The 12,675-nt window shown below is 44.0% G+C and overlaps 1 protein-coding gene across 5 annotated transcripts in view; it reads right to left on the bottom strand.

The window, feature by feature from the left end:
• The window catches only part of PCBD2 (pterin-4 alpha-carbinolamine dehydratase 2), a 45,399-nt gene extending 32,730 nt beyond the window's left edge, over positions 1–12,669 (bottom strand). For 3 of the 5 annotated variants that reach the window (XM_032476780.1, XM_032476781.1, XM_014554973.2), the window contains exons 1-2: positions 12,437–12,669; positions 8,102–8,233 (exon numbers count right to left, since the gene is read on the bottom strand). In XM_032476780.1, coding sequence (XP_032332671.1) covers positions 8,102–8,233; positions 12,437–12,520 — 216 coding nt within the window. In that variant the 5' untranslated portion in view covers positions 12,521–12,669. The remainder of the gene's footprint in view (positions 1–8,101; positions 8,234–12,436) is intronic. The other 2 variants (XM_032476782.1, XM_032476783.1) reach the window with 1 other exon arrangement.
• Between the last annotated feature and the right edge of the window lie 6 nt (positions 12,670–12,675).

Raw genomic sequence — 12,675 nt, 5'->3', positions numbered from 1 at the left:
CATCTCGTATCTGTGACATGACCCCATGGGACCACCAGCAATCCGATGATCTCAGCCTGGTTCCACATCCATCTGCAAAATTCAGTGAACTAATTTTAGTGAATTAATTAGGATGGCTCATTCCAGCCTGGATCAGAAGAGCAATATGATGGCAAATTATCTGCCAAACAAGGGAGAGGATGTACTGCTTTGATTTGTTTAAAAGAATGTAGAGAAAAGAGCAGAACACAGAGAGCTCGGAGCCAGGGAAGAAGACCCCCACCCACGTGTCCAGACTGGTGAGGCCGAATCCTTCCTGAGGTCAGAGAGATACTGGTCACCATCCGGCCACAGAACATGAGTGCAGCATTGAATTTGCTGCTCGGAAGAGCTGACTAGCAGATAAAGCCTCTCCATCAGGCACCCAAGGTCGTATTTTGGAACAGCCGAATTCAAGTTTCTATGTCATGGCCCTAATGCACCAAAACTCTATTTACAAAACTCTTGCTGTGCAAACCTGAACACTACTGATAATGGCTGTACTGAAGCAATGGACTGGCATACCAAAGAAAAACAGAAACAGAAAAGAGCAAGACCAAAATACTTTTAAGTTATTATTTAATGTCTCCTTTAAATTATTTTTTGTAATTATCGAGCCAGCAATCCATTGTTACTCATTCGTATTCAACCTACTTAAGCGGTACCAGCAATGCAGGCTGAAACAAATGCCTCAGTAATTTCCTAACTTTTGAGTGTTATTTTCTTGTCAGTTAAATTTAAAGCAACCCATTTGTGACCACATTATACCAAGCTAATCTCATCTAAAATGCTTCCCAAACCATAACAGCTACACTAAGGTTTTATACTAATGAAAGCAATTTACATAAATGAAATTTATGTCAATGCATTTCATGACAAATTTTTTATTTTATAATAATTATAGTACTTATATGATAACATCTGTTGATATTCACAGTCTAAACCTGGCAAAGATTTAAACCCACAACATTTTCCATGCATCATGTACATTATCTGTGAAAAGCAATAAAAAAAAGCAATGAATGCATTAATCATACCAATATCATCTGCAAAGCATAAATCTGAAATACCTTTCACGTCAGCTCAAACTGCTTTTTATTTTTTACACACCTGATTTTACGCCATCTGTAAAAGGGCAAGACAAAGACTTTTGAGGAAATTATATTTCTTGGCTGTTTGACTTTTACAAAATACTCAGGCTAAGTTGTGTAAACAGAAGATTTACTATACGACTAAGAAAAAAAGATGCAGTTAAAAGTCCATTTTTATTAAAGGGCGGTGTAATGACCACAGCATTTCCACACTGCAATGTGGTGTCACATTTGCATTTTTTACACCTGTTTTACATTTCCCCTCGTCTATCTCTCGCATGTGTTTTCACGAATACACACCAGGTTTAAACCTATTCTATGACATAAACAGCAGAAGACTCTGAATGACAGCATTTTAGGCTCTAATTTCCCTACCCTGGTGGACACCAACACCAGTGTCCCAGCCTGGTGGGACCTGATCACAGCACATCCTACCCAGGGCTTCCTGGGACCCCAAGAATAATTTCAAAGGGAACGCCAGCATAATATCCTTATTAGTGTCTCATTTTTTACGGGAACTTTAGTAAAGTGTGCGTGTCTCTACTCTCCAAGGCAATGACAACCATGGACGCTCTCTCAGGTTTCTATCTGGCTAACGAAGCTCATGAGCAGACACATGTTAAAAGCAAGCTACCGGTATGCTAACTAGACAAGTTTTCACTTCACCTGGCTCCCAGACACACAGACATCAGCCTAAATTTTAAAAGCAAAATGACACTTTCTAACCTGCATGATCTGAAGTCTTAGGAACATCCTCACTGAGAGTGTTTCCCCACCCTCAACAGGCAGTGAACAGCCACTTTCGAGAGTGCTCAGATGCGGCCTTTAAATTTTGCATGACTGACTCATAACTTTAACGTGCACCAAGACTTGGTGCACAATGAACAATCAAACCCAAACGGACAAATTCGTTCACAAATGAGAGCTGCTGAGACCCCCTCCTCACCCATGTCCTGTGAAGACAGCTGTTTTTCTTAACAGTGGTTTGTCTTCTGGTATCATCAAGCTTTTGACTTCAGTAAGTGTTTCAAAATGTGAACCATAAGCCTATTATCAAATTCCTCAATAAAACATCTTTATAAAGTAAGTCAGCGACAGTAACTTTCAACTGCTCTACAGCAGGAACTCCAGGCACAGGAACAGAAACATTTTATAAACCCCAAAGTCACATATGGTGCTGCTGCTGCTGGAGGCACAGAAGCCCACTCCAACCACCACCGCCGCAGCCTGCACCATTCAGAAGTTCCTTTCCAGGCCAGCTCCAGAAATCTTTCAATGGCAGTAGTTACAATAACCAAAATGTGATGAGCAAGATACAAAACAGAGCTTGGACCTTGCCCTGCAAGAGGTACTACACTTGGACAAGCTAGTAGATTGAACCATGCAAAAGTGTCATTTTTGTAGGTCAAATCTGGCTGAGTATCAGCCAGTTCGTAAGATTTCATCTAACAAAATCGAATGCCCCACAGGCAGACCTACCTAAGGAAGGACAGATGACGTACCCCTCCAGGAATGCAGAGAATGACAGTTCTTTCTCACCAAGCCCAATCCCCTTCTTGGGAATCAAAAGGTGTTCTCTATTACCAAGTGGAAATTCCTTAATTCCTCCACTCAGAATTCTTTATTCACCCAAAAGGTACCACACCAGGTCAGGTGCCCCGCTTCCGCTCTTACTTATTCTTGATATTCAGTTTGTTTCCATGCTGAACAACAGTGGTCCAGTATCCAGCAGTGACAGAATAGAGACAGCCTTCCCAGGAGGTTGTGATGCCACCTAGCCCACCTGGGTGGCTGCCCTGGAGGGCTCTAACTGCTGGCATCTGGAGTAGCTGTTTCCTACTTCCAAAGCCTCACCTTCTATACCTGCTTCCAAAGCATAAAATTTCCTCTAATTTTGTAAGCTTCCCACTTGTCCCCACATGACAATGCCTAACAAAATGTATCTTTATGGAAAGCTCACACCCACATTTCTAACCGACATTTTGTTCTTTCAATGCAGTCACCCTGCAGTTGCCAAACACCTAAGAATACGTTTATGTGTCACTTAGAAACCTCTCCCTCCTTATGTCTACATGAACAGAAAAAAAGCAAAACGCCTTTCAGAGGCCAACCCCACCCTATCTGATCCAAGTGCTCCAAGTGTCGAAACTTCCTGCCTCAGTCCTGGCACCGCCATACTCTGAATGCTCACTGAGTCTTACCACTGCCTTCGCCCTGCCACCAAGGACAAGCAATGGGATGACAGCAACCAAAACCCATGGCCACTTCATCTACCTTAGAATCCCTTGGGAATTTTCACATTCATAATCTCCAAGAATGTGCACCAATCTGAGCTATCAAATGCACATGGACTATTTGGAAGTAACTGTATCTTGGAATAAAACCTCCAAGAGGAAAAAAGTTCAAACATATTTTACTAGCTACTTCAGACAGTAAAACCCAGAATAACCCAAGGCTTTGAGAAATGGGTTTTTTATCCAGAGTCAAATGAAAACGTTTCTAAAGTGTATGGTTCAATTTCTAAAGTAATGAAAGAAATTAATTCTAAAGCAAACTTACGATACCATTTTACACAACTGTATAAGCAAACCACTTAAAAACTGTAACACCCAGCAAGTATAATCTTACTCCTGAAGATTTATTGTAAGTAAAATGACAAGACTACGTAAAGAATTGAAAAATGTTCATATACTACTTAACGAAGAAAATGGAACATATTACCTATGCGTTCAGCAAAGACTAGGGAAAAAAAACCTGTTAACACCCAGTATGGGTTGTACTCTCTCAAGGGAGGGGGCATCAGTTCAGACCACGGCTCCCTCCGGTGTACAGAGCTGAGGCCAGGAGGGCCGCTGCTGCTGCCCAGAGCACGTGGAGCACAGCGGGCCTCCCCTAACTCCTGCTGAGGGCAGGGCTGCAGCCAGGGAGACATGGTCTTAGCGAGGTGCACACGTGCACATGGAAATGCCCGCTCACAATAAAAAATGATAGGCCCACAGGGCTACACCGGACGCCATCACATATCCATTCTGAGTAGATGGGGGACTACACATAAAAGATAAATTCCTAGATTAGGAAAACAGGTTTGTGTATTTTAAAAGTTGACAGACATTGCTCAAGTGCCCTCCAAAAAGACTATATTAACTGACACTCCTACCTCACAGCCACACTTCCCTCACCAGCTGAGACTCAAGGTCCAATGTTTTGATTCCCTCCTTGCACACACCCCTAGCTCCCTTTCCCCCATTCCTCCATTGCACTCATCTGGCAAAAGCTCAGCCCTTGTTAAGCGCAGCCCTGCACCTACTCCAAGCTTGTGTCCAAGCAGCTGAACGTGGTTAGACAAAACACACAAAATCTTCACTTTAAATATCTGACCATAAATCTCCAGTGACACTGAGAACTGTCCAGCAATCGACCACATTTCACCAGTTCCTTCACTGTCTCAGTCTCTAAGAGGACTATTTCACCCCTTATCCTATCTTTCCACATCTCCAATGCTCTTCCCTCCCACCCAACTCATTCCCAATTGATGACCTCACTGAAAAAAAAAGGAAGCAAGTAGAAGAGAACCACCTCTTCCTCTCTGGACAAACACAGCACCCGACCTGCATCTGGACACATACACCCAGCCTTCTTTCCTGTCACAACAGGCATCTGACGCCTGTGCCTCCACCTGCCATTCCCTCCTGTCCTCTCTTGCTGATCTGGGTCTGTGCGCTCACCACTATCCCCTCTGACAGCTCTCAAACTGTTACCTCCAGCCTGAACTCTGACCTCATGTGCCCAACTGCTGATCTGTTATCACTACACAGATGACTAATCAGTACCTGAAACTGACATGTCCAAAACAGGAGTCTGAAGTCCCCACCCTGCCCTCCACCCCACTCCCCAGCTAAGGAAATAATACCAACAGCACCACCCTTTACCCTACAGCTTGAACCAATCCTTAGGATCATCCTTGACCCTCCCCTTGCCCTCTATCCAATGTAACAGCAAATCTTGACAGCTCTATCTTCAAAATAAATGAGGAACCCCATATTTCTCTCCATCCCACTGCTACCTCAGTCTCCCGCCATCTCTTGCCAAGTCTCCCATGATGGCAACCCACGCCATCTGCCCACTTCCACTCTCGCCCTCCCACCATCAGTACACAGCAGACAGCAGGGTGATCTTTCTAGAACATAAACCAAATCACAACACTTCTCTACTTGAAATCCTCCATGAGCTTTCCTTCACAGGATAAAACCCAGACTCCTGGCCCCAGCGACAAGACTGCATTGCTCCGGGCCCTCCCTCTCCTCAGCCTCTTCTCTCTTCCCAACCCAAGCAATGGCCTCCTGGCGCTCCCTCAGTCGCTGAGATCACTCCTGCTCCAGGAACCCTGTACTCACTGCTTTCTGCACCTGCAACGCTCTTCCTTCAGGCCTTAACATGTGAGCTCCCCCACATTATTCCAGCCTCAGATGTCCCCTCCCCAAAGAGGCCTTTCCAGCTCAGTCTGTCTTAAAAAGTGTGCTCCACCCCCATCATTCTCCATTCAATGTCCTACTTTATTCTTCCTCATGACTTATCACTACCTGTGAAGTTAAATTATTTCCATGTACATATGAAGAAAGACTAGAAAAGAAAAAAAAGATGAAAGCAGTTGCAATGGGAAAATCTTTTATTTGAGCCATCCTATTTTAACATTTTCTATCATTGCTTTGTAATAAAAAACAATACCTTTTCAGTCCTAAATCAAAGATAAGTGAGGCTCTATCAGTGTCAGAGCGTCAGAAGTCTACACACTGGTTGTGAAAAAGAGAAAAGCAGCCCCTGCCACCTGGGAGCCACCTGGCCTGGCCTATCACCTGGGCCTCGGGGTTGCTAGGGCCTGGCTCTCACACCTAGGCTTTGCTGTTGAACATAAACATCAACTTCAGACAAGGCCACTCTGTGACCATGAAGAATTAAGACAAAAACAAGACCACTCCTGTCACAATTACTGTAACCATTACAACAATGTAGTGTAATACAGAGTATTACAGATACATTCCGCAACGATATCTCAACACAGACAAAATATGAACACCCTGCTCTCTCGGTTAATCAGTGACTGTTGCTTCTTTACCGATTTCAGCTTTGTCCCCACTTTAGTCCGTTCTCCCTGTAGGTAAGGTTTATTAAAATAGTGAATCATAGAAAAACCCTTTTTCTGACAGCATCCAATCCAGAGCCAAGCCCTGATGCCTTAAAAACTCCCAAATCACTACCACAAGCCCAAATCCTGTAGTCAGTCTTTGCAACATCGTCTTTCTGAGACACCTCACAGTTCCCTACAGTGTGCCTTCTCCCTCACTGCAACAAGCCATCAGCCCAACCTGCTCCACTACTGGTGTGTTCCTGGTGGTCTCTGGCTGGTGGACACTGAGAGTTGTCACGACATCAGCTGCCATTAGAGGCCACCGTCCATGCAGAAGTCTTGGGAGCCTGGCTGGAAAACTGACCCCAGGATATAATCTCAGTGCTGGTTCTCTGAATACATTCCCTGACATGGGTTGATTTTCTTGTCATCTGCCTCTTTCTTCTAAAAGCTGAGTGAAAGGGGGGATGAAAAAAGTCAAGTTAACTAAATGTCCTAGAGAAGAACGTCACAAGTAATCAAGGATGCCCTGCACAGCTTCCCTTCCCTCCCATTTCTGAAAGTACCCTAAGCACCAGGTTAGAGTGGGGCTGGACGACTGACTCACAGGCAGAGCCTGAGGCAACGCTGCGCAAGTACTTTAAGCCACATGTTCAAGCCCAATAAATTAGCCCAGGCTTAAAGAAGTCAGGCTGTACACATGTAAGAATTTTAATAAGCTTGGAAAATGCTACCTAGAGCTTATACACAAGCTTACTGTACCAATGGGATTCCCTGCCACCAGCCACAGAGTGCTAAGCCCCTGACAAGAGCCGTCGAGCACGTGGGGCAGCAGGGACAAGGAGTCAGCTTGGTCCAGGTTCCCTCAGGAGTTGGAGACACAGCAGAAGGCTGGCAGCCAGATGGATGGAGAGCAGAGTAGGGCATGCAGCTCAGTGGAGCCAACGGCATTTACTAGAAAAACATGTCGAAGGTTTCTTTGGTGAAAATCTGGTCCTCACACACCCTTCCAGAAACTAGCAAACACTGTAATCAATGTCTGCATTTATCAAATGCTTGTGTGTACCCAGAACTGTGTTAGGTACAATAGAGAGTTATTTAAGCAAACATGGTCTCTGCCTTCTAGATGCTGACACCTAATATAAATAAAAACAATAAATCTGTCCAGAGGATTACCAAACTAACTGAACAAACATGAAATAGTCTAAAGCACTGACCTTATATAAATGCAATGGAGTCGGAACTGAAGGGTAAGTCATGGGAGATGACTCTCTAAACAGGGTGGGGCCCTAAAGGAACAGTTACCCTGTGAGGGCTGAGTCTCCAAAGCGAGGCCAGCTTTTAAAAGCTTCCAAGGCTGGCTATTGGGCTTGGAGAAAATGAGCCAAACAGAGAAGAGGGTGCAGCCTGGGAGATGATTTAGAGATAGAAATACAAGCACAGGGAGAACGAAAACTTGACAACCATCCAAGAAAAGTAGGGGAAATCAGTCAAGCAGGTGTATGTTTCTCAACTGCTTTTACTCATGCTTCCTTCTGATAAATATAAAAAGCTCACACTCTCTTTTAATGTTATTTACAATCTGAAAGAAAATTAATCTCATAACCGACACCAAATCAAAGGAATACTGGTTTCACAATGTGACATCCCAAATAACCAACCACCTCCTTTCCCGAGAGCTGAGAAATGCCCAGCTGGGTGGTAGTAACAGTCAACAAGAATGGAGTAAGTATCATCGGATTCTTAAGGAAGGGAGGACTTGGATCCTGGATCTACATGGGACCAGACAACCAATAGTATGAGAAAGAATTACAGCCTAAGGTGATAAAAATAGACCACGGCACTAGCAAACATGTGTAATAATTACCTGATTAAAATTTTTGAAAGAGAACTCTTTGTAGATTGCATCTCTCTCACTTAATTCTGACCATCCTGCTGCTTTAAGGTCAAGTATAACTTGGTTCCTCTCTTCTGCTGTCAACCAGTGAGCATCTGTTGACTGAAAAGAACACACTTAATGTAAATGTAGAGGCTTAATTAAATTCAAATAAGCTTACAGCTCTTTACCTTACGTAGAAATGTAGGAAAAAAAGTCTTAAGGGCAACAATTTCTCACCATTTTTGGTTCCTCTGTTCTCAAAATACAAAATTCTTAAAAACCAGACAAAAACAAGGCTAGCTCTGTACTGCCTCCATGGTACCTGGGCTCATCATCCCTTACAGCTGCTTCAAACTTTACAATTCAGGGACTGGTTTATTAGACACAGCTGAGATTGTCCATTTGGTCATCTCACCAAAGAACATCACCAGCGGCCGGCATTCCAGGACTTGGCAAACTGAGGAAACACACCCACCCAAGGAAACCCTCCAAGCCCATTGGCAAAACCACAATTAGAACTCAGGGCTCTCAATGCTGGTCTACTGCTCTTTGGATGGTCCCACACCACCTTAGCACCTTCAGTCCTTATCACGTGGGTCTCAACTATCTGGGTTCACCATTGCTTTTCTTTTTTTTTTTTTTTTTTGACATATTTTGATAGACTCTATTTTTTTAGAGCAGTTTCAGGTTCGCAACAGAATTGAGCAGAAAATACAAAGAGTTCACACATAGCCCTCCCCACCCACACATATATACTCCCCTATCCTCAACATCACTCATCAGTGTGGCATATTTGGTACAATCGATGAACCAACATGGGCACATTATTATCAACCAAAATTTAGAGTTTACATTAGGGTTCACTCTTGATGTTGTATATTCTATGGATTTTGACAAATGCATAATGACATGTAGCCACCACTATAGTAGCCTACAGAATAAGTTCATTGCCTTAAAAATCCCTTGTGCTCCATCTATTCATTCCTCCCTCCCTCCCTCTTCCCAAACCCCTGGAAACCACGATCTTTCTATTGTTTCTGTAGCTGTGCCATTTCCAGAATGTCATTTGGTTGGAATCGTACAGTTTGTAGCCTATTCAGACTGGCTTGTTTCATTTAGTAATGTCTTTTAAGTTTCTTCTATGTCTTTCAAGGCTTCACATATCTTTTTTTTTTTACTGCACATATATTTTTTAATTTACATATATGTACTGTCCGTTGTTTCTAAGAACGTTTAGAGCTTTAGCTTTTTAAACTTATATAGTTATCAAAGAAATAAAGCCAACCACAAAATAAGAATCAATTCAAAAAATACATACACCCTGCTATTAGCAGCAATATTATTTATAATTGCCAAGATATGGAAGCATCCTAAGTGCACATCAATAGTTGAATAGATAGATAACGGAGATGCAGCATATATACATATATATATATACACACACACATATACATATATATAATGGAATACAACTCACCCATAAAAAGGATATTTTTGCCACTTGTGGCCCTTCATTCACTTTTTTTTTTCCACTTCAAAAACCAGAATTTTATAACTGGCAGAGACATTTCTATTACATCAAAAACAACAAAATACCTAGAAATAAACTTAACCAAGGAGGTTACCTATACTCTGAAAGCCAAAATGATGCAAAGAAATGGAAAGATTTCTTGTGCTCTTGAATTGGAAGAATCAACACTATCAAAATGGCCACACTACCCAAAGCAACCCACAGATCCAACGCAACCGCCATCAAACTACTCGTGACATTCCTCACAGAACTAGAACAAACAATTCCAAAATTTATAAGGAACCACAAAAGACCCCGAACAGCCAAAGCAATCTTTTGTAGGTCTCTTCTTTTTTTCCCTCTTTCTTCTTTTTGTTCTCTTTTCTTATGGTTTGATGACTAGACTATCGCTTTTCAATTTTAACAAAAACCAATCCCGAGAGAGGAAAAAACAAATGCCCATTTACAGGGAATTCTGTCTAATAACTTCTGGGTGTCCACAGACCCTTTGAACTATAGGTAAAAAGCCACGAGGCCTTGCCTTGGTGGAGAGAGTTTTCTCAGAACACCAGTAAGACAAACTCCCTCCACAGTCTGGCCAGAGCACAGCCCAGTCCGGAGCACACCCTGATGTACCCAAACCCAGAGTTCTGCTGGTTATCAGGCCCACTCTTCCCATGCTATTTGTTAACTGGAAGCACTCTAAACGGCATGTCAGAGAGAAGAAAAGGACACTCCAGGAAAAGTCAGAAGAGCTCTGTTCTCATTCTGGCCTATGTGCCAGCGAACACCTCCTGCCTTACCCACTGGCAGCGCTACCGGGGGTCAGGGGAGGGAGGGACCGGCACCCAGAAAGACTGAACCAATGTGAGGGCTCCTTATCAAAGGGGCAACCGAGGGCTGAGCTGACTCCACCATGCAACTGCAACTCATTCCCACGTCAGAAATCCAAAAACCCTTTATCACTGACATCAATGTAAGTAATAAGGTAAAGTAAGCTCATTTGAAGACAATTTATTCTATGAAGAGGGGGAAAGGATGCTAATGAGTCAATTTTCTAGGTCCTCTTCCTCATGAGGTCAGCTACCTTTCCCCACAACTAACAAAAGAGAAAATGACAACACCTCTTAAATAACAACTTTAAAGGCTTCTTATCAAACCCATTTATTATTAAAAACTAAAGTACCTATCCATTAGTTTTACAATGACAGTTCTGAAAATTGTCACACAAAGACCCACTATAGGAAATAATCTAAAATTGCTACTAAACACTTAAATATTTTAAGTCAACTCAGAGCATTTTGGAAAAGAAATAGAACTATCATTGAGTAGCTGCAAAGAAAACTAGTAACCATGCTTTGGGTAATGCAGCAGTCACCAGGAGTCCACAAGGAGCACACTCTGAGCTGTTTTCTTCTGCTCTCCACCATCCACATTCCTAGTGAGGTCAATGATACGTACTCTGTGCTCATCACATGTCTGCCCAGGAACAGGGATCATGTACTGTGAAATGGAGTCACTTCACCTACACAACACAGAAGGCCCCCTTGGCGAAATACCCTCTGCAGAACACTTTGTGACAGACTTAATTTTTTTTCTGCAGGAGTTGTGGGGAACGACAGGGAAACGCACAGGATTTGGACAGTAATCTGGATTCAAGACCTAGCTTTGTAACTTTCAGCTGTGGATGCTGAATAAATCACTTAAACCTCCCTGAAAAGCAGTGTTCTCATGTCTGTGTAGGACTATAACAATATCCACCTGCCAAGGTTTTTAAAAGGCTAAAAGATATCTTGAGTGTAAAGGCTGCCAGCATAGAGCCTGGCACGTGGCAGCCACTCCATCACATCTGTTTATTCATTTCTCCCCAAATCCCGCACTTTTACTTGAGCACCAGCACCCTAGAGTGGTAGAAGTATGACTTGGGACACACCTAGGTGACAGTAAGCACTCAACTTGTGTTCTCACCTTAATGCCCACGAAGAAGAGTGCTTATCCTCTCCATCACCGATTTATTTTAGATTTCTTCTATTAAGGAATTTTAGTGGGCGAGGGTATAGCTCAGTGGTAGAGTGCATGCTTAGCATGCACAAGGTCGTAGGTTCAATCCTCAGTGCCTCTATTTAAATAAATAAATAGACCAAATAAAATTACCCCCGCAACCCCCCCCAAAAAGAATTTCAAATAGCCAAATGGGCTCATAACGAGCAATTTAAGAAAATGAAATGGTGAGTTTAATGCAACGTTTTCCCACTAGATGGTGCTATATGCTAAAACTTTCCGTCACGTTAACTTACCCCCAAAATGCTAATTTCTAAAGCAAGGGAAAGGACGGGACGCCCCTCGAAAGAGGAAAGAAGTGTCACCAAAAAGATAATTTATTAGTAATTCCTCCAAAAGATTAACACTCAGACATATGAGTTAATTCGAGATTCAGTCTCCCCCGTTTACAGCGAGCGCGCTGAGAGGGAGACGGTGCCTGCTCTCAGAGGACCGATGAGCACCTTGTTACCTCAAGTGAAATATTTTCACAACCACTTTAAAAAACAAAACAAAAACAAAAGTCGTGCTCGCTTGTTTTCCAGCTGGCAATTTCGTAAACTGGGATTTTAAGCCAAAGGGAAACTAAAAGACGCTGCGGCCACTTTTATCTGCGACCAGCGCGTCGGACAGGTGCGGGTGCCCGAAGGTAGCTACTCAAAGTGGGCGCCCGAAGACCCGGCCCACTTCGGGGCCTGCCTGGGCCCCTCCGCCCCTCGGCCGGCACGGCGAGGCCTTGCACTCCTCCCGCACCGCAGACCCTCGGCACTCACCATGGCTGCGACTCTCTGGCTCCAGCCCCGCAGCGCCACAAACCAGCACCGCGTCGCCCCCCGCACCCCCAGCGCCGCCGCCATAGCCGCCGGCCGAGGGCTGTCCGGCGCGCTGCCTGCCCGCCGCCCGCGGCCCCGGCCCCCTCTCTGCGGGCCGGCCCTGAGCCAGGGGCCGTGCGGGCAGCTCCCAACCACTACCCAGGCGGTCCCGCATAGCCCGGCCCCCCTGCGCAGGCCCA

Source organism: Camelus ferus, chromosome 3 (assembly GCF_009834535.1).
Source record: "Camelus ferus isolate YT-003-E chromosome 3, BCGSAC_Cfer_1.0, whole genome shotgun sequence".
NCBI classification, from domain to species: domain Eukaryota; kingdom Metazoa; phylum Chordata; class Mammalia; order Artiodactyla; family Camelidae; genus Camelus; species Camelus ferus.
Note: the sequence above shows the minus strand (reverse complement) of the source record. Positions and strands in the feature narration are given on the sequence as shown.